Source organism: Tauraco erythrolophus, chromosome 6 (assembly GCF_009769465.1).
Source record: "Tauraco erythrolophus isolate bTauEry1 chromosome 6, bTauEry1.pri, whole genome shotgun sequence".
NCBI classification, from domain to species: domain Eukaryota; kingdom Metazoa; phylum Chordata; class Aves; order Musophagiformes; family Musophagidae; genus Tauraco; species Tauraco erythrolophus.
In genome coordinates, this window is record NC_141470.1 from 46,463,894 (window position 1) to 46,491,734 (window position 27,841).

Here is a 27,841-nt window from a genome sequence, read left to right on the forward strand (position 1 = left end):
TGCTTTTCGTACTGACTTTGGCTTGCAGGTGGTAGTGTGCTGGTTTTAACTCTAAAAAGTCCAGGGAAAACTAGAAAACAAGATTAAACATAAAAATATCTCTGTAGAGCACCTGGAACTCTCATATTTTTGCTCTTGCTGTAACTAGTTTTTACTATGAGATCAGATGTTTTTCTGTGATTTTAAAAATGCACTTGTCTGAGTGTGAACTTTTGTGTTTTTCAAAACAGCCTATTACAAGTTCTCCTCCCAAGTGGATGGCTGAATTAGAAAACGATGATATCGATATGTTAAAGGGTGAGTATGGATATTGTGGCTAGGAAATAAGATTGCCAAAGCAGGTGGGAATTCAGTACTTAAGAGAGTTAAAACACTTGTTCTTTAAATGTTCTGGGGGTGAAGGAATGGGGAGTAGTCCTTTTATGTTCTTCAGTACTTCTCTCAGAGATTTTTTTTGTCCTGGATGTCCAAATGCTTGTGTGTTGTTTTTTTTGTTGTTGTTGTTGATTGTACTGTTCATTTGTCTTATTTTGGAAAGCAAGAGTCTTGCATTAGTAAGCCCTGTTGTCTTAGATTTCTAGCCCTCACATTTGCAGAATCTCCAGCTCAGGAGTCTCTTTATCTTGTTAACGATACACATTTTTCGTTAATCCAATTGTCTCTAAGAGAATATCCAGATGTTAGTGGCAAGCTCATTTTTCAAAACAAGCATGCAAGAACTGGTTGAAGCAGTGAAACGTTAGAGGTATTTCACTTACCTCGCTTGCCAGTCTATCACTGCATAGGTATAGCGGGTGTCTCCTGCAGTTTGAGAAGTGGCACGAATCTTTTGATGGGCCTCAGCTGATCAGGCTTCATGAGCAGCTTAGACTTGTTGATTGACTTTTTCGTAGATACTTTATGCTTCACTCATAGGTCCAAGATCTCTAATCAAACAGTAAGGCTATATGAGCAAGTTACAGAAGGGCTAGCTAGCATGTAGATACGCTGCGTGTTACAGCTATTAGTTTGCAGTAAACATCCTTGAGCATGCTCTGCCTCTGTGTGACTTCCAGATAAACTGTTCCAGAGTGAAAGTGGGACAAAATAACTTTGACTTGCTGCCAGAAGTGTGCTTAAACACACGTTATTGGTGTATAGTAAGTCCATTCCCTTGCATACTCTTTGTAGCTTGTTCACGTAGCAATGTGAACTTAAAAGAACTTCTAAAATATGGCGTGTTGCTCATTGCAGTGGTGGCAGATTACAGTATGGAGCAGATCCGTGGCTGTCTTTTTCAGTAGAGAAAGCTGGTCTTTTCTCAGTATGTTAAAATCAGGGGTGGCATCAGCTTGAATTTTGAATATGCTCCATTTACCAGAAATAGATCTTGTCAGAAGTATGACTTGAAAGTGCTCTGTAAAGTAGGAAGCAGCTAAACTGTTACTAGAGGACTATAGCCAGTGGTAAAATTCACACTTTTCTCTCTTCTTAGAGTTGGGGAGTCTCACTACAGCTAACCTGATGGAGAAGGTTCGTGGCCTGCAGAACCTGGCTTATCAGCTGGGACTGGATGAATGTAAGTGCTGTATGCAGGTGTGACCGACTGTATTGCCAATCTTCCCACTAAAATGTGTGCTCATGGTGTGTTTGTAGCTGGAAAAGTGTATTAGTAGATAGGCAGGTAGGTGTCTGACAGTCACAGTTAGTGACTTTCCAAAACAGGATGAGAGGGCTTGCGTCTCCAACTGACAGCCTACCTGCATGGGGCAAACAGCAGAAGTAACAAGAGGTCGTGTGCTTGGTGTTGTCTGGTGACACGTAGACTTGTGTTCCTGACTTAACTTTGCCTTAGATAAATCAGGTTACTTCACTTAATTTCCCACTCAAGACACTGAAGCTGTTTCTCAGAATACTTGTGGCAGTACTTCTGTCAAACTTAATGTACTGACTCCACAGTGAAACTTTCACTTGTGCATAGGGCTCTCCTGTCACTTAGTGTTCATACTTTTTTCTGCTTCTGTAGTTGTTTTTTTTTTCTGTTCTTAATTGTGGCAGGAGGTGAGATGTCATTGAGTACTAAAGTTAACTTCCATCCCACTTACAAACAGCCAATTTTTATCAGTTTTTTGAAGAAGAAGCTGCTTTCATCTTCACATTTATGAATCTTGTCAACAGGTTGATCCAGCTCTGAGGATTGTGTTTCTTTAAAAGCTGCCCGTACATACTGATGCATTTATTTTTTTCAGCTTAATTTTGCTCTAATATAGACCTTGGTTGCAGTTGCTCTCGGGCTACACAAAGTGCCAAAAGTCTTTCACCTTCCTTTCAGTGGATGACAAAACCCAGTAATAGACCTTTAGAATCTTCTTGACTGTAAGCCTAGGATATCCTAATGCTTTCTTATTAACAGATCATTAAGCCTATTTTAACACGCTTCCTGCAAATTTATTTTACTTTCCGTGCTGACGTCTGTTAAGATTGTGTAAAGCATTCGGTGGAGTAGAAGTTAAAGTAATCTAATGCAAAACTGAGTCAGATACAAAGATTGGCTGATGATTGGCTTTCCCAATTAAGCTGTAGGCTTCAATGTCAGACAGCTTTGTCCTGCTAAACGGAGTTTAAGCAGAGCTTGAAAAAGCTAACAAGGTCGTTGTTTCCTTAGCAATATTTGTTACGTGTATTTCCATTTATTTTTGCTGCGAACAAATACATACAGAAAGAAGACAAAGTGAGTGAACAATGAAATATCTGAGGTCCAAGAGTTATGACCTTTAGCCTATGGTAACTGAAATCTTGAATTTTCAAGATTTCTCTATGAAACCTCTCCATGTTTGTAAATTCTTGTCACTGAAGTCTATTTTCCTCTAGGCTACGATACCTCGAATGCTTTGTGTGTCATAATATACATTTATCTTAGGAAAATTTTGACAGAAAATTAGATGCAGAATTTGAACAATTTCTTAGGGCTGTTTTTCCCAATACTGTCTTTAAGTTCTTTCCTCTTATAGGCTTAGATCAGGGAGAGAACAAGAAGAAAAATCCAAAAGATCTGTTCATTAAAGTTAAGGGACTTATAGTTCTGGTCCAGAGGTATTGGGTTTGATTGTATCTTTGTCTATTGAAACTTAACAACCCCTTTTGACTTGACTGTTAGTTGAAACTGACTGTCAAAACCAGCATTAAAACTGCTGTGGACCCGTCTCCTCTAGATGGCACCATGAGGCTTCCCAGAGAAGTCTTGCTGCATTTTTTATGAAACTGTACATGATTTGAAGTTGTTCTTCCCAAGATTGATTTTTTTGGTGACATATTTCCTGTTCTGAATGTTCATTGCCTTTTTTTTACGGTATTTTCAAGCATTTTATCTGTATTGACTGTGAGAAACAATTCGGTTTCATTGTGTTAGCGACTCACTCTTCCTTCCAGCTCTCCTCTCCTATACCCCATCTCAAATCGTTTGTGTTTTCAAAGACTTCTGTTTTCGTCTAAGTTATTGATAAAGTGCTGTGCTGGACCAGAGTGATTCCTGCAGCACTCCATGACAAATGTAACTATTGAGTGACTTGGTACTTACGTCGTGAGGTCTCTTAGTGAACCAGTTCACAGCACGCTTCATCTTAATTTTGCATTAGAATTCGTTAGGCAAAGTGACATGTGCGACTGAGTACCTTTTGAAAAGTTTATTCATCAAAGCATTATTGCAACAGTAAAATTGAAATCAAAGCAATTTATTTGACATGATGTATTTTGATAAATTAATCATTACAGAATTACATGCCTTGTTTCTTAAATCTGTATGAATGTCTTCCTGTTTTGTCTATATAAGCAGGCCTTCTTGACAAATTTAAAACAAATGTCAGGAATGCTTTGTCCATCTGCACTGATTTCTTCTAAGAATGGCTGAATACTTTTATCATTATCTGGGTTTCACATTCTTATTATATATAATTCCTGCTGTCCCTAACTTTTCAGCCATGGATTTCTCAGTTCGTCTTCTAGTTGCTTGCTTCTCACACATCTCTGTTCTTTGCAGCTGACTTCTCCCTTCTTTTTCCCGTAGGCTTACCTTTTCTTTCTGTAATCCTGGCTATTTTGTTGAATTCCCCATGGCTTCTGTGAATCAAATTAAATTGTTAGCTTATAACTTATCTTTTCTTTCCAGCTTGTTTGACATCTGGTTAGATTTACAGTTGTCCTCCACTTTGTAAAGACGCCAGTTTTACAGTCACTGCTGTTTCACTGGTCTGCACTTTAAGCTGTGTATTCTTATGTGATTTAAATAATTATATCTTAATTAGTACATAGTTCTGTGAAAGTTTCCTCATCAGATGGAACTGAATAGACTTGCTCTGCTTGGACTGTAACAGTAAGTTCAAGAAACAGTCGACTAGAAACTTTTACTGATAGAGGTCCAAGATACAGTGAATGTCATTCAGGCTGGAATGATGCTAACAGAGCTTCCTCTGGTGTTTTATATGGGCATGGGAGGAGTCATGCTTCTTACCCTCTGTTATGATTTCTGTGCAGTATAGCACGTTTAGACTGCAGTAGCTTGATCTGATAACACATGAGTCTCTAAGCGTGTGGGATGGTGGTGTCTAAAGTCTCCTTTGATAACTGAAATGGTTAATACTTGATAATGCTGGTTTGCTCCTCCTTGTCTGAGGGTTCAGTTACTTCTTTCTGAATAAGGTAACAGTTCATCTGTCTAGCCATGTATCCGATTCTTCTAGCTTTAGCAGTACCTAATATGTTTGGTTTGTTTGGTTTCTACTCAGACAAGAGAAGTTGCTTATTTTTGTGGGTTTTTACCTTTGTATTTTAAAAAGACTTCTGTTTGACGGATATTTTGCAACTTTGTAATCTTTTTTTTTTAACCAAATGGACAAGTGAGCACCTTGCTTTTTTAAAAATATATTTCTGGCTGCTGGCTGCATGATCTCCTGTGTTTTCATTTCCCTATTCCTAAAATGCAGGCCGATAAGCTGCCAATAAAAGATGGGCTGTCCTTCATAAGTCAGAATTTCTTATTTGCACCATTTAATTTGCTGATGACTTACGTTGAAGATCTTTCTGGTGGATCATAAAGGATCTCCAAGGCGATCAGGGGGAATCTCTTCTTCAGCTCTCTTCCTAGCATGCTAGTAGGTAGATTCTTGCTCACTCATGTCTGTTCCTTGCAGAATATTCTTCCCTTCCTTAGCATAGAATTCACCTGAAGGATAGCCTTCCTTGAATGAAGCAAGATTTTTGTAGTGTGAATGAATGATTTGTTTTGTTATTTTTACTCTTCTCTTAAAGGATAGGCTATCCTTAAGTCTCTGGTTTGTGTATTTATTCTTTGCTGCAGGGTGGTTCTGAGTTTTCCAGCAGCTTCCAGGCTCAGGACCTGGTATCAGTAATACTAAAATCTTGTAAAAATAAATTATTTTTCAACACCTGTTCTGAGGTATCAGCTTGTGTTTCCTTGCCTCCTCTTTAAGCTGTGTATAATACTACGTTTTTGTCTTGCTTGTTAGTGCTTTTCTCTTTTTGCTTCAGCTTTCCCATTAGTGCTTCCGTTTTCCTTCTGTTAAAGAGTTGTTTTATTGTTAGAATACATTGAAACCAATTTTAATATTAAAAATCCTACTCTGTGTGGATTTTGCTGTCCTTGTTAATATGGATATTGTAAAGGTGGGAGGAGGAATAGGGCTCAATGAACACACCTACTTCTAATTGTTCATGCAGTTAGGGTGACTTTGGGAGGCATAGTATCACTGCAGAATGTGAGCTTCAGCCAGTCAGTGAGTCTCGTTTCTGCTGCTGGCAGAAGTCTGAGGAAAAAAAAAGTATAGGCATATTGCCTCGTTATGGGCTTTTCCCAGCCCCGTTTTCCTTCAGCTTTGCTTGAAGTGGGGTAGTGAGCACCACAGAATGAGGAGACCTCAGCTGGTGTGGAAAGCAAGAGGCAGGTAGTTCTCTATCTGGGAACCCAGTCACAGATCCTGACTCAATGTTTGTGGCCCACAAAGCAGCAAGATCCAAAACTGTTTGTGTAAACAGCTGCAAATGTAGATAACTAGCTCTGCTTTTCTGCTGTGTGACCCATTACAGCTTTCAGAGCAACTGAGTCATAGTTGACTTCAGAAGATTTTTTTAAGTCTTGGTTTCATGAGCTAGCAGCTCTGGGAAGTGCACACATTGCTCTTAACTTGGTGTTAAGAGATTTTTGTTATCCTTGATTGCAGTTATTTTTGAAGATCTGCCCTGTCATCCTTTTGAATATACATATACAGAGAGGCGTATCTGAGAAACACATATACAGAGAAAAAGATATTTTTCTAAAAAAAAAAAAAAAAAAAATTTTTCCCAAACTTTGGAACAAACATATGTGTAAAGTAACAGATAGGTAGGATGGGAAAGCAGGAAAAGCACCATGTCACTGAATGAATGTGATTGTCCAAGGACTTTCTGAAGGTCCTGCTATTGCTTCCCTGTGAATCTGATATTTTTTGGGTGACACCGGCTACACTGGTTCAGAAGTCCTAAAATGTGTGTGTCACATCCATGATTATAAAATCTCACTGATGCCAGAGAGATTATCTGGCTGCTATGCTATCACAGCATAGCTTTGGGATATCACAAGACTTCCTGAAAAAGCCTATTCTTTTTAAGCCCTAATATGTTTGTGGAGGTAATGGTACTTTTGTGCAGTATCTGCCTCAAATATTAGAAAGTGTGGGATAACTGACCCCACAGATGTGAATACCATTTAAAATTTCCCTGTCAGTGATTTTTCGTAGTCTGCTCTCTTACGTTAGATTTAATTTTGTTTGGAGGTGAAGCTATTTTGTGCTTTTCTTCCTGTAAAATCAGGAGCGGCTAATGGCTGTATTATCCAACGCCAATCCTCGCACTCTTTCAAGAGCAATGAGACACTGAATACAGTCAGCCAAGTCTTCCTGTTTATAGTGCCCTGTGGTTTTGCGTGCGCTGGCTTTCACTGGGTTCTAGCAACTTTGCTCTTGTTTTCTTTGTAACGCTGATTTATTTTCCATATCTGTTCAAGCAAATTAAATACCAAGGGTACAGTGGAAGAGCTATTTGGTGCTAGGTACCAAGGGCTCAAGAATTAGACCTGAATGACCTGCAAAAAGTTGGCTGTCTTGTAACACCACAGACTGATAAAGGAAAAGTCAGCCAGGCTTTAGTCGGTCAGTGATCGTTTTCCTTAATATGAAGAATGAGTAAATGACTAGGAGTTTTTAGCTGGGAGAGAGAAAACTGGTGCGGTATGTGAAAAAGATTTGTAAAACTGATTAATGCAGAGAACGTGTGAATAGGGAATGACTCTTCACTGTTTCTCATAGTACAAGAGCCAGAGAGTATAAAATAGTGTGTCAGGACAGACATGAGGAGATACTTGTGCTGCGCATTAAAGTCAGAACTCATCGCTGCTGGAGGTTGTGGGCATGGAGTTTATCACACTCAATAAATGAGACAAACTGTTAGAAGATAAATCCATCAAGGGTGTCTGACCACAGAGAAGTCACCAGTGGCTTGGAAATCTTGGAGATGCAGAAAGCTGGGAGACAATACTAGGCAGATACAGCTATGTGCTTCCGTGCTCTTACACACCTCTGTAGCTTTTGCCATCGGCACGTCAGAGTCAGGGTGGTGGGTTGGAAGGACCTTTTGTTTGATGGTGGGTGTGTTTTTTTGTTGTTGTTTATTTATTTTAGTAATAGGCTAGGCTGCAGTGTAGTTAACCAACTGCTACCAGAAATCACTCATGTGTCCCTGTAATGGAGAGACCCTTCTAGAGACAGCAAGAGACAGATGGGCACATGAATGAGGAACAGCTACCTTGCTCCCAACTTAAGCTGTCCTTGGTTGTGAATTGTAGTCCTCAGCAGCTCTGAAATTTCTGGAAAATCATAAAGGAGTCCTGAACTCCAAGCTATTTACAGATCGCCACTCTTTTCGCCACTACAGATTGGTAGCCTTTGGTTTTTCATTACTCTTAGATAAATGCTGTCTTATCATGATCTCTTGCCTGCAAGTTCAGCTTTTTTGTAGGTTTGGAGTTGTAGAGCAGTTCCATCTTTTACTTCAGCAGGATTCTACTAGCATATTTTGAAACATTTTGAAGCATTGGAACAGGTTGCCCAGAGGAGTTGTGGATGCCTCATCCCTGGCAGTGTTCAAGGCCAGGCTGAACAAGGCTTTGAACAACCTGATCTAGCGGAAAGTGTCCCTACCCATGGCAGGTAGGTTGAAACTAGATGATCTTTAAGGTCCCTTCCAACCTGAACCATTCTGTGATTCTTTGTATACTTAGCTCTGCCCGTGATCCTTGCAGGCTACTCCTATATTTGTAGGAAATCAACATATCAACAGGTACATGTAAGTAAAAAGAGTTTTAATATTCAGAGTGTCAGTGGGATGCCCGTTTCATGGTGTCTTCTGAAATCTCTTGTTGATCCATTTTAGTAAAAGCTATAGGTCCACTCTGCAGTCTGGGAAGTTGCATGAAAAAGTGACTATGGTTTCTTGTTAACCAAAATGAGGTTTTGGAACCTATGTCGAAGAGCAGACTCTTTCCTGAACGTGCACTCTTTCCTTATTTCCTTGAAGAAATAGACTACCTAAGGTAAGGTGTTGTGGTGGAGCTGGAGAAGAGAGCTGACTATTGGAGAAGGAAGAAGGAATTAAAGTGAAAGAAGATCAAGCGATGCGGATCCAAATCTAGATCGCGCAGCAGGAATCTCAGTGCCAGTTATTAGAAAGATATAGCAATGTTCTTAACATCTTGACTGGTGACAATAAGGAGGATGCTCACTTTTTCTTTGGTAAAAGCTGACACCTCCAGAAGTATAGTGCTTCTAGCACTAGACTATCTGTGTTGATCTGAAACAAGAAGGAAGAAAATTTGTTTTGAAATTGCCTACATTGTTCTAAATGTGTTGGACTTGGAAGAGAACATTGTGTGCCAAGTCTAGTGCTCATTATGTCCTTAAACTTAATATACAGTTTACTTACTCTTGCAAGGTGGGCTGTCCTGTGTAGGAGGAAGGAGTTTGAGGTGCATGTACTTGAGTTATTTCTGCTCTGCTTAGAATTTTCTTTGTAGCAACTGTTTTTTTTCTTGGTTAGTTTCTACATTCCCTGCCTTGCTGAATGAATCTTCATCGTGTTTCAGTTTTGCCTGAAAGCATATTTCTCCCTTATTTTGTTATTTAGTACTGTGTTTGCAAGGACTTTATGTGAAATAGTATACTTCATGTGCCTCAAAGCTTGAAGGCAGAGTTTTATAGCTGGACAACAAAATTATGCTCTTTGGACACTGGATTTCTGTAATATGCAGTTAGCTTAAGGATTTACTTAGCAGAGTTAGTAGACTTCTCTCAGAAAATGTCTCACGTATTGAATGATTCGTTTGTAGGTTAAGAAAAAATTACAGAACTTTTCAGGAACTAAGCAATCAGTAGAAATGGCTGTTTTTTGTTTCCTTACTAGGAAAAAATATGGATGCTGTTTTCAATTTACATTCATAGTAATTCTTGATCTTTATTTGATGGTTTCAGAAAGGTGAAAAGAACACTTGCATTGTCATTTAGGATGTTTATATGGTCCTGTCACTCTGATGTCCAAGCTGCTATGATTTTCATGTGAAACCTTGGCCTTTCTCCTGATTCTCTTTATTCCCCTCCTCCCATACTGTAGATCTCCTTCTTCGTTTTAATGCACAGCTCTATGGTAAGAGATACTCTGCATCTGCAGAGGGACGAGGAAATCACCTTTCCTTATACTGCTCTCTGGGTGGCTTATTTACAGGCAGGATTCTTCTGGGGCAGCTCCTGTTGGAAGAACGAGACATCAGAATGTCGACTTGAAATTGCGGTTCATACATGATGTGTGAATTGGCTAATTTTGACATGTAGGTAGTTAAGAAATGATTACAGTCAGAGGAGTCATGACCTCAACTTTTCATCATCTCCATTGGCTTGTGCCCCAGTTTGGAAGTGAAGAAGGTATAGGAAGTTTTAATTGTACCTGTGTGATTTATTCTCAGTCAGCTCTTTAATTTCTTCTGGCTGTCTGAGGTTTCCGACACGCTGTAAATTTCTCCAACTTTTTCATTATCTGCAATTTCTTTATGACTCATGAATCGGAGTGGAGAGAGAGTGTGGATTTACAGCAGAGATAAACATGTCCATAAAGTCTGTATCTGTGTCAGTAATTGTACTGCTGTCAGTGACTGTCCTGTTTTACAGGTCTCTCTTGGGAGAGGAACACGCTTTGCTACTAGTGTCAGAAAAGTGTTCGCTTTGATTTGCATTAACTTACCAGGAGATTAGGTTGCAGTGGTGAGAATGGAAATTGAGTCTGGACCTTGGCTGCTATTGTTTTTTTTAAATAAGTGGGTGTGTGGTTGAGTTGCCCTCTATGTGTAGGAAAAAAAAAAAGGCAAGTCTAGACTGTTCTTAAATACAAAATCAGGGAGATAAAGTCTGCTGATGATATCAAATGTGATACTACCCATATGCATAAGTTGTGCATTCTTACCATAAAACAAATGCTGTATCTAGGTAACTGTCATATATGGAAAAAATACTGCATGGATCCTTAGGGTGTTCTCTGTGAAGTAGAATAAATATTTCTCTAAGCTTCAAGAAATTTCTGCATCTTCGCCTTCTTCCCCCTCCCTTATTCTGAGGGGAGAGCTATTGTGGATTTCAGTGGTGAGTACTAATACAGCATCCTACTCTCCAGGTGTTGATTACTCTGCTTGCTGCAGAAGGAGGTGTATACTGTTGGAGTTTGAGAAAAGGGGAAAAATCTCTAAAGCTCTCCTAAATGTGTCAAAAGTTCAAACTCCTGCAATTTCTCTTTGCTTTTATTTTCTGTTTGATGCCTGTTGATATTTCTGTATGTAGAATCTTCTTTTCTTAGATTATATAGTTTGGGTTGGATTTTTTTTGTTGTCTAACTTACTTTTTGTCACAGTAAGAAGGTAATTGTTTTCTCTCAGTATTATTTTTAAATATTCAAAGTGACTGTAAAACCCCAAATTTCGATTATGTCAGGTATGCATTGAGACCCCCAAATGCAGCTGATTGAATTTTTCTAAGTCTGCTGGACACCTTTTACAGAAGGGAAGTTATCATAAACAATGTAAATTCTGTGATTGCATAGACAGCTTTTAAATGTGCATAGACATAGGAGTGTTAGAACTGTTACGATGGCATCTGCCATTGCATGATTGCTAATTTTGGAGCCTAATGTTGGAAATACAAAGAGCTTTTCAAGACAGTGTCCATCTAGCTCTGGTAACTGAGTTTCCAAAGTTATGTATAAGGACCACGTGCTAAGTGGCCCAATAGCTGGCAGATCACTGTGCTCTTAAAACTGCTGTTGATCTTAATGAGTGATGCTCAATGCAACAGCAACATGCTAAATCAAAGCTGAGTTACTATAAGATGCTTTTTACTTGATCTTTATTGGAATGTCTGATTTTTCCTTTTTTCTCCTCCTCTCCTTATCTACATCCCTATACCTAGTTTGTCTATCTGGTTTTGTTAAAACAAAGAAGGTCACCTCTGAAAGGTACTTCAACCAGGATGTGTTGCTTGTTTTATTAAAAAAAAAAAAGAAAACAAAAACCGAAACAAACAACCCCCAAACAAACAAACAAAACCAAAACAAACAACCACACAAAACTTTCTGTTATACCCTGGTATTCCTTTCTAAAAATGTCTCTCTGAAAGTCCTCTTTGGCTCCTGTAGTTTGTTTGATAGTAGGAATAAGTGCTACAATAGTCTGATCCTTTCTGGAAAATAACTGTTGAGTTGATGTCAATAGAGTGAAGGTCACTTTAAATACTTGCTGTGGTTAAGAGAAGGAAGCCTTTACAGTGTTAGTGGGGAGGAAGAGATCTGATTAATCTGGAGACTAACTGACCAAACTACTTTGAAGACTGTGAAATCACTCATCTGATGCATCACGATTAGCTTTTGCAAGATCTTTGGTGTGGTGCTCAAAGCAGTAATTTGTGCTTTGTGAGGACATCTGGAGTATTGGTGTTGGTCAGTCAAGAAGTGGAACATGTGCAACCACAGGAGTGGTTGTGCAGTCTCTGTTCTTACAGGTTTTCCAGACTTGACTGAATAAAGCCTTAAGCAACATGATCTGACCCCATAGTTGGCCCTACTTTGAGTAGGAGACCTCCTGAGCCCTTGTAACCCAGATCATCCAGTGATCCGATGATTCTCTGATCTAAGATCCTTTCTAGAAGTAAGCTAAATCAAAGCCTGCATTCCCGAATCTCAGCTGAACATAGCACCAGACAGTTGGTTCAACTCAAGAGCTCTGAGCAGGAGATTTCAGGTGCGACTCCATGGTGTGCCTCCATGTGAGCAGCCTGATTAGGAACAAGACACTTAAGGATTCTTGTGTCACAGATATGGCTTTCATGCTTTTTAGGGATGATGAATGGACTTCCAAATGCTTCCATCCACAGAGGATGCAGCTTGGGCTGGGGAACCTGGTTTTCTATGTAGAGAGATACAGTCCATTCAGTATAATTCTTTAATCAGAGGAAGAGTATGGTCCTCAACATACACAGAGGTTCTTGTGTGTCTTGGCTTGAATGAACAGTGAAACCACCATCATCTGTCTAGACAAGCCGGGGGTCAATGGGGCTCGACTGAAGAGCTTTCAGCCACGAAAGTAAAGGAATGGGCTGTCACATTAAAGCATTTCTACCTGCCACATGCTTGGCACAGAAAGAAACATGACTACAAACAAAATGTTCTTACATTATACTGTCAGAAGCCTATTTTTTGCTACTCTCATTCTGACAGGATAACTTGTAGACTACTGTCAGTGGAGGAATTGAGGATGGGGAAAAGTTTGATCAAGCATAAGGTTATGTGCATTTTTCCATTACGTTTTAAAAACACAAAAATGCCAAACAAATCTCAGGAGATGCTCTGGCAGCGAATCTCAAACCTTTGCAACTGATCTGTATTTATTATTTAAAATTCTTTTGCTGTCTATACCTTTATCCAATTAAAACTTTTCTACTTCTTCCGTGTTAATAGAACATTTCATCTGTATTTACAAATACTGGAAAGATTATTCCTGTATCACCTCTATCTGAAATTATTTTCCTGTAAATTTTGGCTTCTGGCAGGAGTGAAGAGAGAATTTTCTTCCTCAGTATGGGTAGCTGGACCTATTTGCAGAGCAGGAGCTGATCCTAGTGAAAATGGCACCAGAGTGTGACTTTAGAGACCTTGATTAAGTTTCTGGCACTACCACTGTTCTACTTGGTCAGTTTATTTGCCTTTGCACGTGTCCCTCCCTATTTCCCCAACTGTAGGGTGGAGCTTGTGTTAACTTGCTTTTGCAAGAAATTGGAAAAATCACAGTTTTTAAAACCAGCATATAAAGTCTTTATTGTTAAGTGTCCTCTCCTGTATGCTGTTTGTTGTTGTCTGCTGCTTGCTGCTATTATATACCACAGGAAGGCATCATTAGAATGTTGTGTATGTTGTCAGTAGCAGTAAAATGTGAATGTGGTGATGAAACAGATCCTATTATCAAGTGCTCTTCAGCCTGAGACCCAAGCAAGGTAACTAAGAAAAGCAAGGCTATTCTCAGTCGTTTACAGATATTATATAAAAAAATATTTCTATTTGCAAGCAGCATAAAGGTTAGAAGTCATTAGTATGTATTCATACTAATACCAGGGATTATTCACCTCTTTGGTGGCACGTTTGCCCTGGTAGCTCAGAGGCAGTGGAGTTACTCAGTACATAAGGATCATTCTCACTGTTCCGTTCAGCCAGCATTTGTGCTTTGAGGAAGGAAATACAGTCTATTTGCCAAACAGACTGAACATATGTTGGTGGGTGGGGTATTGCTATTTTCTTTTTCAGTTTTCTCTGTTTTGGATCAGGTGATAACGCATACAAGGCTGTGTGAAAAATCTCCTAGCATTTTGTTGCTTTATTGAGTGGTTTCAGTTGTTCTGAGCATGAAGTCTTCTGTAAGATCAATAATGGGCTTGCCACCTTACCTCTTGCATCTCCAGTAAAGGCAGCTCTGAACATCCCGTCTGTGTAATGTTGCTAGACCAAGTCTGATCGTATCTGTCTCTTATTGCCTCATTAACTTGTGAGCATTAGAACAAGATAAAAATGCCCTAAAGCCTCTTATCTGATGATTGTTGTAACCTTCTGAGTGCCATTAGTTTAAGTTTGCAATCAAATGCTTCCCCTGAGTATACGGAGCACTGATTAAACCTGAACTGTCCCCAGAGGCTTTTACAGCTGTCATGGGGGGTGGTGGCTGCCCCTCTCCAAGAGGAAAAGGGGGACTGGAGGTCCCAGTGGGGCGGCCACTCTGCAGACCTCCACGTGGTTGCCCCAGCTGTTCTGCTTTGCCTAATGAATTGTTTTACAAGGAGAGGCTGGATATTGTCATCACAAGCTGCCTTCCCCAGGGACTGAAGCCAGGCTGATAATGACTAATGTTAGTGATAGTAATTGAAGTGCGATGGCTCTCCAGGGACTTGCACACGCGTAGAGCTGTCAGGCACTTGTGGCTGGTACAGTCCCATGAATACCTCAGAAATGCTTTTTAATTGCTTGACTTTCATAACTAGTTCCCATATATCTCCTGCAGAAATAGACATTTTATGGGGGGAGGGAAAAGAAGCCGAGGACTCTGCTATGACCCTTGGTTTACACATCTAGTTTACTGCCCTAACGTGTTTCTAATGAGGGTGGCTGTGTGTTCTTGGTCACGTCAGATCTCGGTGTGGATCTGCTCGGTGTCTCTGCTCAGGTGTGTCCAACTGATTTCACCTGAACGTACCTTTTGTTTTACATCTAAGCCTTGTCTTCTGTGTTGCCAATCCTTGATGCATGGAGATTGTACATTATTATAAAGGAACACAGTAACTTTATTTTGGAATATCAAAGAATCACCAGTATTAAGTGTGGAAGTAATGATAGCGATCTGCATTTTGTTAGGCATTGAAAACTGGATGCAAGATAGAATAAAAATCTTGTAAAAAAAAAAAACAAAACCCTGTCATATCCATGTGTCCCAACAGGACATGAGCTTTTTGGGGTTTAAGCCAGAGAACTGAGCAATTAATATAAAACAGTGTGATTTTTTTTTTTCTGATAATTTTCTCGTTTAGAAATGCATTATTGAATGTAGCAGTGAACTTGAGATAAAAATGGCTGGAACGGAGAATCGTACTTCTGACTTCCTGGATAGCCTTTTTGTGCATGGGGTGGGATTTGTTTGTTTGTTTGAGGGTTTTTTTTAAGTGCTGTGTTGGGATTGGAAGATGAAGCCCATTGGGTTAAATGATTGTTTTCTGTCAGAAATAGCATAGATCACAAAATTATATCAGTTTGGGAAACAACTTTGAACAGGACCATGAGAATTGCCATACTCAGAGCAGTACTCTTTCAGTGTCTTGCCCCCTGACAGCAGGCTGCGTCAGTGTGAATTGTTACTCACTGTTCTGCACAATTACAGAGGAGCAGGCAAAGGGAGGTTTCTTGACAGCCCTTCCCAACATAAGTTGGTGTATTCCCTGAGATCTGAAACTTCCATAGCATTATCTACTGAAAATTTACCTACTTCTACTTTTTTATGTAATACTTGTTCGGGATCTTTGATGATATAATGTCATATGATTTTTAATTAAAGAGCTAATAACTTGCGTGCATGCAAGCTTATGTTTCTCCCCCAGCTATATGCATTAGTCTAACAACGTAAGACTTTATGTCCTTGCAAATTTTGCTTTGCCTTTATTTCCTCTTATGGATTTCTTTAGACCCATTTCATTGTTGTCCCTCTGAGTTTTTGTATTTGTTTCTCCACAGTTTGTTTTCATTAAGCATATCTAACTTTAATGGCTATAAAAGGACTTCTCATGTACGAATTAATTTGATCTGGTGTGATATTGTTGTGCCGGAGTGAGAGCTCTTGTGGCTTACTTTGCCGCTTATAAGGCTGGTCTTTTCTGAGAGTCTGTAGAGTGAAAACAACAGGTCTCCTCTGTCTTGGTGCTGGCTTAGGCGGAGGAAGAATGACATTCATGTTGCTACTACTTGAGGAGGCTGTGAGGCGAGAATGGATTTATTCACAAAGCCGAGTGACCAAGAGGGGGAGCTTGGAAAAGGGGTAGGAAAGGGGAGACCTTGCCATATGGGAAACACTTTCTTCGTCCTAGTTGTTGAGGGTGCTTGGAAGTATATATTCACCAGATACCTACCAATTCCATGATACTGAGAGAGAAAAGGATAGACTGGCTGAAGGTAGGGTTTTTAATACTAGATTGATCATAAGACTATGGAACAGATAGATGTACAAGGTCACACAATAAGACAGAAATGTGCAGGGAGGGGAAGGGAAAGAACCTAATTTTTTGATAGTAAATCTTAGTTTTGTTTCATCTCTGGTTTTAGGTGACTCAATTCAGCCCACTCTGAAGTCAATGTGAAGTATCTTAGTAAATTCAGGATGAGTTAAAATATGTCATAATAATTTGTTCCAGCCACTTCATGGATTTAAGTGTTGAAAACCATGTTTTGTTGCTTTTGCTCGTATGTTACTCTGTAAGTGCAGGTCTATCTGGTCTCAGGCTTAAGGGCAATCTTCTAAGAAAAGCAGAATTTAAAGAGCACTTCTCTTCAGCTCTTCCGTAGCATCCTTAAAGGCCTCTCTAGGAAACAGAGCTTATAAATGAGACCCAGCCTGAGCTGTGGGAAAGAAGTAGAGTTTAGAAGGTCATGAGAAAAATTTTGATCATGTGGCTAGAAGGCTTCTTTGAATTAATTTCTTGCCTGAATTCCCTTGTTTAAAAACTGTATTTTTAAGGAAAAAAAAAAATCTTGTATCACTAAACCAAATTAATATTGATGGAGAATTTACTACATACTTATTGCTTACTTCTCTATTAAAAATCCCACTCTTGATCCTAATGTGAATTTGTCTGGGTGCTGAGACATTTTGAATTGTCTCCATCTGTGCAGGAGAGTTTTGGTGTAGCTTTTTGAGTTCTAGCTGGAGATCAAAAAAGGGTGCTTAATGCCATTGCCAGCAAGAGTAAACATACTACCTCTTCTCATCATATTCATTGCAAGTTTGTTCTTCACCTCCCCCCTCCAGTGAAGTGCTGGCTCTTAGAAATTTATTTTGGTAATAAAACATTACTTTATACTTGCCCATGAAAGCATGTTTGAAGGCTGTTTGTGGATTCTTTAAAGTGTCCAAGAGATTGTTGTTCCCTGAGCACACTGCAAACTCATATCGTAATTAAGCCTGATGAATTAACACACAGAAAGATAAGCTCATAACTTCCAGTGGTTAAATTTGGCTCGTAAAATGTGGAACCAAACCTGTGGTTGGTGTGCTGTACTTCAGTTGTCAGTCCCAAATGTTACGTATTGATGGGTTTTGGTTCTGAGAAAATGGCTGGGTTTATTCTTGCAGAAATTTTATTCTTGCAGAAATTTTTGGTCACAATGAGGAGAGAATAAAGTTGTGTTTACTGCTTTTCACAGTTGTAAGTCTTGACAGTAACACTAAAGGATATAGTTCAATTATTTTCCTGTGATTTATTGTACAACTTTTTACTGTAATTGGGGAGATGGGAACAGGAAACTCCATGCTGCGTAAGTAGAGATTTTCAGTTCGTAATTTAGTTTTGAGGAGATATTTTTACTGATTGGTTGCTACAGCACAAGCACAAGAATGGAGGTAATGGAAAGGTAACTAATAACTGATTAAGCAGATCTCACTTGTGTGTTGTTTTGAGCACTGTTTTAGTGAAAGCTAGTGAAGCTTATTATTATAAAGTTTAGCAAAATACATTTTCTGTGTAGAAACTGTTTTACATTGATAGGATGTTTCCATATGGAGAGTGTTCTGTGCTATGAGGCGTATATCCACATGTTGTTTAAATTGTACAAAGTGCCAATTATTTTAGTATACAGTATATACTGTCATGTAAAATCTGGCTTTCCAGATATTTGGTGATGTTTTGCAAACATCTGTATTATAAATAATATAAGTCTCTCTTTAAGTCCTTGCATGACGTCTCCAAAACTTATTGTTACATATTAAAGCTTTCTAAGTTCAGTGGCAATTTGACAAATACTAACTCCCATTTTCTTCAACTTTTTCTTCAAATTAAAGTGTGACTTCTGTTTTCTCACCCTAGAGTTTAACCTCTGTTCTGCTGAATCAGGTAAAATCAGGTTGGTCAGTAGCTGGCGGGGAATCCATGAAGAGCGCAGGTGTTGCAATAAGCAGCGTTGGTGCCCTTCTCCCGGTGGACTGTTGAACTGTTATCCTGTGGTAGCTCTAGAGGGCTCCCCGCTGTTGGGAATGTTGCATTTCCAATGAGTTATATGACAAAGGTCTTAATAACCTGTTGGTCATTAAAGAACTCATAACACTTTTTTTTTTTTTGCAGATGCTAACCTCATTGTCATTAGTAAAATACAGCATATACAATTAGAATCTAATTTTCTTCAGTGTCAGTTAGAGATTCTCATTTTTATTCTGAACTGCGTTCTGCTCTGAGTGTAAATGGCTGTCACTTAAGTTACAGCATTTAAGTAGTGTAGGAAATAGTTTTTGTGTATGTGGTTTGCAAAGTTCCTTGTGTAAGTCACTAGAAATATGATGTTATCAGCACTGACTATATGTGCAAGACAGACAGGAAATAATTATCCCAGCCTTTATTGTAACCATACAGTTCCTTACTGTAGTGACCTTAGAAGTATATGGGCATTGTTATGGGAGAGTTAGAAATAAATGTATAAGATGGATGACTAGATGAGACAGGATGAAAGTATGGACAGTAATTTTCAGCAGAGTAATAGGCATTTGTCATCAAGTTGTATCAAGGGGCATTTAGAAAAGAAGGAATACCTATGTAATACTTTTGAGTTTTATTTCCAAACCCTTGCTTTGGGTGTTATATAGGGTCATGAATCCCGGTTCTGCCTTGGTGGATGTGAAGTATGGTGCTGGGTTTCACTAAGTATTCTGTATCAGACTTCGTTACATTAAAGTGGACTTTAAAATAGCTAGTTTGAAATGAGTCAAGCAATTAAAGATTATAATGCTGTGTTCTCTGTTATAATACTAAATTCTATTCTCTTATAGTTTTGCAGGTTTGCTTTTCCATATACATGTTTTTGTGCTGACAGTGCATTGCATAAGGGAAGCTGATGGCTCAGGAAGCTAGCTGGTGACATTTGGGGGGGTTGACCTGCACGTAAGAATGCAAGGCAGTTGGGTAGGTAAGCCCTTTTGTTGGGTGTATGCACTAACATTAGCAGTGGTGTGTAATAATTTCAGTGCTAACGCTGGTGTCTTAGACAAAGCCGAGGAAGAAACATTTACTGACATGAATGACAGCAGTTTGCATCTCCTGGAGCAATTGTCTTTGGTTTCAGAAAGCCAGTGCTGCATTGCTTTCACTCGGTTGTGTTTCAAAAGCTATGAAGACTAGAAATAACTAGAAATAACATCTGCAAAGACTAGAAATAGCTGCATTGTGGTTACAACTCATATTCTCCAACACGTTTGGGCAGCATGGGTTAAACGTCCCTTACGGATAGTGCTGCAGTTCGCTGTATGATAAGGAGCATATATGTTGAGGGAGTGAAAATAATGTTGCATTTGATGCTCAGTGAGCTCCCCAGGAAGACCATGTGTGAGTGTCCTGCTTTACCTGCTCCACAGTGAGTTCTGTCTTGTGTACTCTGCAAAGCCCTTGCTTGAAATCACCATTGTGAATTTACTGCTGTAGGGGGAAAAGGTGAAGTATGGCTAGGTTCAGGAAGGGATCAGGTTGTTTTATTTTCATTGTTAGCATTTGCAGTTGCCCAAGCAATGAGGGCTGGAAAAACTCACTGTTGAGAGCCACATCTTGATTAGATGTTTGGGCCTGTTGTAAAATCCTGTAATGTCTGCTGGCTGTGCCAGTATGGAAATCCTCCTTGTACAGTGGAGGAAAGGTATTGAGAAATCTTTCCTGTAAATTCTGTTTTTTCCCTTCCTCTAGGAGCTACTTTTCGTAGTAGGAAAAACCAAATTACCCTTGGCTGCATAAAATACAAACTAATAACAATTAAGCTATTGATTACTTTTTCAGGCAGTGAAATGATGCTGCTTCTAGAATTCGTTTCCCCATGCCATCCCTGACTTCAAACACCTGCAACACAACTTCTGGTTGTAGATGAATTCAAATGTTCATTCCTCCTAGCATTTTGGATGTATTTATTGCATGTACTACATCTTTTCATGTCTGACCACTGCAGTTTGAGAGGAAATCATATCTTTTTTATTTAAGGGTATTGGTTGTACGTTTAGTTGAAGTGGGGATTTTATATCGGTTTTCATACACCAGTGAAATTTTTGCATAATGGGGTATTAGCCAAATTAAAACCTTGTATGCAACTATTGAGCTTGTGCTTGTAAATTAAGAGGGTAAACATAAGTGTAGCCAATTTCAAACTACAGAGGATTTTGGATTGTTATTTAAAATATATTTTCAAGTATTGTGATTGAACTGAAATAATTTCTGTGGGATACAATATTGTGGAGTGGCATGTGCATCTGCCATTATTTATGCTTTGACTTGTTAGTTTTAAATACTTTCCTAGCCAGTTAATAATCAGATGAGAGTACTGAAGTCACTAAACAAAATGTCTGAAAAGTGTCTCAAAATTAGTGTACAGAAATGCTTTCATTATGTTTAAACATGCTTCTGTCTATATTCCATGTAACACTGTACATTGTTAAACGCTGTCAGTTTTGAGAACTAAGTCATTTAGGAAAAAATGAATTTAAAATACCCTTTTGACTATTGCATCTGCCTGAAGGACATCCTCCTTGTTCGGAGGATTTAAAAATACGATCCCTGTATTTACTTCTCAGTTGAGCAGTTTAGAAAAGTCACTAAACGCAGAGGGGAATACAGTGAAACTTATCTGGCACAAATTTGTATGGAGAAGAAAAAGGAAATAAACACTTTCTATAGGCTTCCATTCTTAGTTGTTTTATGGTTAAGTAATTATGGTGGGTAAAATTCAGGTGAATACGAATTTCAGAGATCACTACACACCTGAAAGGGATAAAAAGAAAGTGTTTTCACCAGTGGTGGCCTTGAACCTTCAGAGGCCCGTATATGAGCTTTATGTTATCTGAAGCTGTATCCTAATTGCCTTAAGATGTATTAAATGCATCACTTCAAGATCTGCTTTTTACCGAATTCTTCCATTTCTCTGTTTAAAACAACAGAGAAGTGACTTCTTGTTGTTGTTAGCTGTTTTCACTTCCTGGTAATCCGGCAGCATCATGGAGCTTCTGTGTCTTAGTTTGAAAGAACAGCAGCAGTGTTGGTTGCGTTTTAAAACCGGTTCAGTTGAAGTGATTATAGCAAAAATAATTTAAAGGTTGTAACAGTCTGCAGTTTTCAAAAAGCTGAACTTTATATGTCAATGCGTATATTAGTGCTACCTGGCAGTTGTTTTCAGCACTGTTCTGAATTTATTTCTGAAGTTTTATTGGAACTTCAAAAAATGCTTTTTTATTATTATTATTATTACCACCACCCATTTTGACCATATCACCTGCTCTATTCAGGGAACTTTGTTCAGCCAGTCCGCACCCTGAGCCATCAGGACGGTAGTTCTCTAGTTGCAGTGGGTGGCAATGCCTACTCTCTGAAGAGCTGGCTTGTGAATGCTCGTATGAGGTTCTGGCCCTGAATCTATTGATCGCGCCAGGGTCACCGTAGCGCATTTCCTGGGCTGAGGTTGCAAAGTCCCTGGTCTCCGGGTTGCCTGCTGCTTCCCTGTTAGAATTCAGCATGCCAGACCCACGGCACCCCTGTCTTTCATGAGTGGAATTCAAAAAGACACTTACATTTCCATAAATAAATTAGGAATTCAGTGGCTTCTTCCGGCTAATCAGGGCAGGCTGATAAACCTTGCTAGCTGTTTAATAAATGAATTGTGACTGATTACCTATTAATATGGACGCCTCAGGAATTCACCCTGGGGGAAGCAGAGCAGTGAAATAGAGAGGGGCATGGCCCCCTGGGAAATCAGGGCTTCATGTTTGCAGCTTAAATATCTCTGTGAAGTATCAATAAGGAGGTAATTGAATTTTGAACACAAACATGAGCGCCGGATGGATGAAGGAGAGGGGGGCTCTGATCATCTCTTCATGCCCCTCCATACTCCCCTCCCCTTTCCCTTAGAGACCACTCTAGTGAAGATAGATGCTAAATCCATTAAATAAAGATTAGACTCTGTCGTGGTAGAAAATGGCAGCTTAGCTAGATCCCTGGGCAAATTGGGACCTTTAGCAATACAGAAAATTAAAATATACATTTTTAACAAGTGTGCTGTCGACACAGTAATAATGACTGGGTGGCTTGTGGGGTTTGCTCACCTTTCAGATCTGCTTTTGTTTAGTTATATCACTTGCTCTTGTTTTGAAACCCGCCTGCTTGGTCTCTCTGAAGCAGAGAAGACTTAGGGGAAGGAAGAGGTTTTTTCCCACCTTGCTTTCTGTCTTAGGCACTTTGGTGACTCTTATGCTTGTAATAACATAGAAGATAAGCACTTTTTTTATTTGAATATGGAAATAATGGACTCCAGCATGCTCAGTGACATGTCCTGGAAAGTAGTTGGAAATAGTCTAGAGGAAGCATAGAGATGATATTAGAGGGCAAAATGTAAATGTGATCGGGCTTTTTTAAAATAGGTTTTATTTTCTAAGCACATAGCTTTGTTTATTTACTCCTTATCATTTTTTCCTGAGTTCTACCACTATGGGAAAGATTAGTGTAGGGATGTGCATTGTAAAATATCAGTGTTCGTTCTTGTCATGCAATGAATCATAGAAACAGAGCTGAAGTGGCCTTTAATGGGTGACAGTCTTGCTTTATAATACTATGCTAGATGTAGAACGTGGTCAGGCCTTCTTCGCGACTTCACATGCCCTATCCTCTGTTGCAGAAAGTTAGCAGATCCTCCTGAGTTTTGCAGGCAGAACCTCATCTGCCTGTACAAGTAGGAGACCAATTGCCATACTAGAGAGACTGCTGCTCTTTTTCCAAATAAGGTGATCATTCTGCAGAACAGAATAAAAAATTGTTTCTGTTCAATATTTCTTAACAAGAAATGAGCTTAAACTAATGCATTCCTGGGGAAAATTGCTATTCCTTCCTTCGAGAAATTTTTCTCTTTACTCTAGGTAGTTTTGAAAATGCAAAGAGATGAAAAGGACTTATGCTTTGCTGAATTACAGTGGACTGAGACAGTAGTAACACCAGGACTTCTGTCTATTCTTCCATGACATCTCCGTGAATACCGTTTTCCTATTTTCAGACTCCTCTCAAATTTTAGCAGTCATTCCTGGAAAACCCTTGATACTGCATTCTCAGCTTCAGCTGGTAAGAACTGAACCCAACATTGTCATCTTTGGTTTAGAAAGAACAAAAGTAGCTATTATTAAGTGTAAGAGAAGTATTAATATACATGGGTCCATTCCAGAGACAATAATGAGCGTACCGGGAATGCCTTGGCTTCCTTTAATTCAGAGCTGCTATAGACATGGAAAAAGGTTTATCATCTTCTTCCACATCTCAGCAGCTTACTCACTTGTCTTTTGTGAGAGGGTTTTCGGGTTGGGAGTATCTGTATTCTTTCATCCAGCCATGCTTCTAGCAAGGAAAAAAATTTCTGAGCTGGCTTAGCTTCAAGGATTCTCTTTCGTGGTGTTGGCACCAAATTGAAAATGAACAGGTACCACGGCTTAGCTAAATTGCAGTAATTGATCGTATATGTACTGTAGCCTGTCTCAATTTAAGAAGAAGCGAGATCTCAAGCCTCACTTGGTAAAAGTAGATTGTAGCATTGGGTTTACCTTTGGCCAAGCATGTTGATCACGGGTTCTTCTCTCTTGGGACTTCCTGGCCTTTGCCCCCTTGCAAGGAGACAGTGCCTCTCCTGAACCTCACTCCTCTCACTCCATTTCTCAGTCTGCTGACGATTTATAACCCATCTAGTTTTCTTTAACCTTGGCTGGCCCCTGTCAAAGAAGTCACCAGAACCTTGACAACCTATGTCCTTGTTTTTCTCACACTATTGGCATCTTTACCCTTACTGGATCACCTGTCCCTCTGCCTGTTTTGGACGTTTTTCTGCTCTCTTCTACCTGCATGTAAACTTACACTGGTTTTTGTAGCTCAGGAGTCTTCCTTTGTGTATCCCAAATTAAAAAGGAGACTCTTGCTAGTTTATTCTGTAGCTTCTTCTGAAAGCAGGCATGTGCCAGGAACCTCACAAGCTTATGGCTTTCCACATATTAAGGCACTTAGTGATGCAGCATTTTAATTAAATTAACCAGAATTCGTAAATTGTAGATAGACAGATTTTCCAGATCATCTCAATATGAGCTTTTAGAGTGATCAACACTCTGCTGGTGTTTAATCCATCAGACTGCCATATGGAGTGTTGAAGAGCAGAATATCTGTTTATTAACAATTGTTGTTTTTTCACGTCAGCAAGTATGATTTTTGTATTTGAGGACCTGGGAGTGCAATCTGTTGCTGCGTCTCTTACACGAATTACGTCAACTTCATGCCAGACCCCATTTCATGCCTATCCCTCTTTTTTTTCTGAATCCGGGTGATGCAGTCAGCTGTCTAAATGGTGTGATAGACCCAGAGGGTCATTCCAGCAGAGTCTCCAGAAGTTCTTCGGTTACACTGTCACAAGAGGAATACGTCCAGATGTCCTTTATGAGACATTATAGGTATCTCTAGCAGCAGTGGTTTCTACAAACAGTTGAGACACATTTAATGAAACTTTGCAATTTGAACAACCGGAATATAAGTTACAATTCACAATAGTCAGAAAGTTGTTCCTCATCTTCGAGAAGTAGCTGACCTTTTAGTCACTCTGTATTAATAAATACCTGTCCTGAGATTCTAAGATGTTTTTTGTGTTTGACTTCCTTATCAATAGAAGTTATCTGTCTCTTCAGAGTAGTGGTCTGTTCCATTTTATTGTGACACATAAGTCTGTTTCTGCTCCTTTAGCTCAGTAAGCACTGCCAGTTGTTGGTCTCTCCAATGGGAAAAATACTTCTCAGGCAAGAGGGAAAAACCTTCCTGTCTTGTGACTTTTTCATTGCTGTCTTCAGAAAGAAGTATTAGCCGTTCTAGGATGGGAGATGAGATGGGCCTAGTGCAGAACTATGTTTTGCAACCTAGGCATCAGGCTCTTCTCATCAAATCTAATTTAAGATATTTTCCGCTGTCAGAACCCTCTGAATTCTCAGCAGGAGTAACATGCAGTCTAAACATACATCTAAACATTTTCATAACTATTGGCTTATTTGCTTTCTTGGGTGCATTGACAGAGTGGGGGGAATAAGATGCTTATTAAGACAACTTCAATTTTGATCTCTGTTTAGATAAGGTACGAAAAGGAGGGAACTGTTGGTAAGTGTTGATGATGATAGATGGAAAACAGTGGTTTCTCACCTTTATTAGAATTGTCCATCTTATCCAGCAGATGGCATTGAAAATGTACCTGCTGCTCTGTCGTCTTGCTAAGCAGTGCCTTAACTGAAATCTTAAATTCTATAGGCTGTACTCTTCCCTTTTCTCTGGTGCATAGCTGCAGATCACTTCCTAGTGAGGATTTTGAATGCCCCTGCTTAGTGGGTAAAATAAAAACCAACACATCCATGAGTTAAGGAGAAAGGAGTTTAAGGCTGGTGTGCTGTACTCTGCAGCAAAATCCATTTTCAGGATTTTTAGCATTTGAGCAAACCCTATTAGTAGTCTTCTTTGTCCTGACTTACACTGTTTGTCTGTCCATCTGCTTGTCTGCCAGTCATCTTGGTATTTGTGTCATGCAGGCAAATAAGCAGTGATCTTTCACTAAGCTCAGCACCAAAGGCAATGTTAAGCACTCATCCTTTGGAGTAGTCCCGCAGTACTCGCTAGCTCAGACCTGCTGCTGGATTCCCAGAGAAGGCACAAGTTCTTCAAGCCAGTGGCAGTATCTGTCCTGGTGAAGGGCATCTCTTAGGCTGGTGACAGTAGGAGTTTGTAGGCCCTTTGCATGTGGGTCACTGGGAGAAGGAGAGATTGTGGGTGTTGATGATAGCGAGTATTGCTTAATTTCTAATTAAATTATGAGGACAGTGGAATGTAGATGTGGTGTAATGATTCATATCGTAACTGGCTATGGCAACGAAGCTGAGAATTGAAAAATCTTTACTATGCATGAAGAGAATGTCAGTTCTGTAGTACTTTGTTTCCTGTCTTTTCTGTATTCTTTTATCTTTATTCTTTCTTTTCAGTAAATATGCTGTTTAATGTAATTTCTGTACAAGCATTACTATACTCATGCAAGATAGCATTTTATTGCTCCTGAGCAGCCAAATAATTTGAAATGCTAAAATTGATGTACGTGAAACAGAGCTATCATGTGGAGTTACCATGAATGCCCACATCAGAACCATGTAGCATGGCTTCATTTGGCTCATATTGTTTATATATTGTTCTGTATTGTGACTGTAAGTTAGCAACATACCCATTTCAGAGTATTTAGACCACATGGGGAGCTAATGAACATCGCTACCTTTCCAGAACCTATTGGATTAAAAATGCCAGCCCCTTTATCTCCTTTAGAGCTGAGGATCTGAGTAGATGTGGAAACTGAAGCTTTTTACTCTCTCCACCTCCTATTCCAAACAAATTACTTATGATCCCTCCTTTGATGACTGTGAATACTGCTGCTGTTCTGTCCTTCATTTAGCCTTGTGACCAAGTATCATCCTTGGCTCTCCAGTAAGTCCAGGCATCCAAACTGTAATCTAAATCATCTTCCATTTTTCTGTATAACACCTAGGGAATAAAACCTTCCCAATCTAGCCACGTAGCTCTTATCCAAGTTCTTATAACATTACACCTTCTTCAGAATCTTTTACTCTGATCTTAACAAATCTTGTTCCACTCGCAAAGATAAGCTCATCGTTTTGGCTGTGATCAAGATCTCCAGACACTTCTCCACATGCTTCAGTATTGTATCAAACCACTTATCTTTCCCTTCATGTATTTTCTGGTGCTTTATCTAATATACTGCATACAGTAACAGAAAGACAACAGACATCCACTCTGTCAAGAATGCAAATTACTATGAACTATTGCTCTGTTTTCTAAGAAACTGGTTTCTCTCTACGCTTTGGAGGCATACTCTGTAAACATCCAGGGAGCTAGCTCATCCTCCTTCCAGTTGCTGTGCAGTACGTATAGAAATCTTGGTAACTGTTAAGATGATGTGTTGTGAGTGTGATACTTTTTGGTGTTATCTCACTTAATTCTGTACTTCTGTTGTATCTCTATATTTGTATAGTGTCTCTCTTAAGCTTCTTAGGGCAGAAATAACTTGTCCTTTATTTGAACACCATGTAGCAGATTGGGTACTACCAGCCATCAAAATAATTATTCAAGATGTACATCAGCATTGCTAGGTAGCTGTATTTATTTAAAAGTATTTGTCAAGCTAACATCTTTTCTTCTCTTTTTGTTGACATTTTGTTGAACATGTTGACTTCCTCTGCTTTGGCATTACATGACCTAATAGCAGATATGTATGGAATAAACTTTGTGGAGTATTCCTTGAAGGGCTTTGAGACATAAAACCAGTCTTCTGCAGGAGTGTTCTAGGCTCTTTTGACCAATTGCTTAAGAAAACAGTTCTAGGAAATGCCACAAAAAGATATGCTTGACATTTG

General features: G+C 39.3%; 1 protein-coding gene across 6 annotated transcripts in view; it reads left to right on the forward strand.

Annotated features, from left to right (window-relative positions):
• LIN52 (lin-52 DREAM MuvB core complex component) overlaps positions 1-27,841 on the forward strand; it is a 61,891-nt gene that overhangs the window by 652 nt on the left and 33,398 nt on the right. For 4 of the 6 annotated variants that reach the window (XM_086613723.1, XM_086613726.1, XM_086613722.1 and 1 more), the window contains exons 4-5: positions 231-297; positions 1,475-1,558. In XM_086613723.1, coding sequence (XP_086469849.1) covers positions 231-297; positions 1,475-1,558 — 151 coding nt within the window. Of the gene's footprint in view, positions 1-230; positions 298-1,474; positions 1,559-4,958; positions 5,053-8,083; positions 8,235-27,841 lie in introns of those variants that run through there. The other 2 variants (XR_015222213.1, XM_086613725.1) reach the window with 2 other exon arrangements.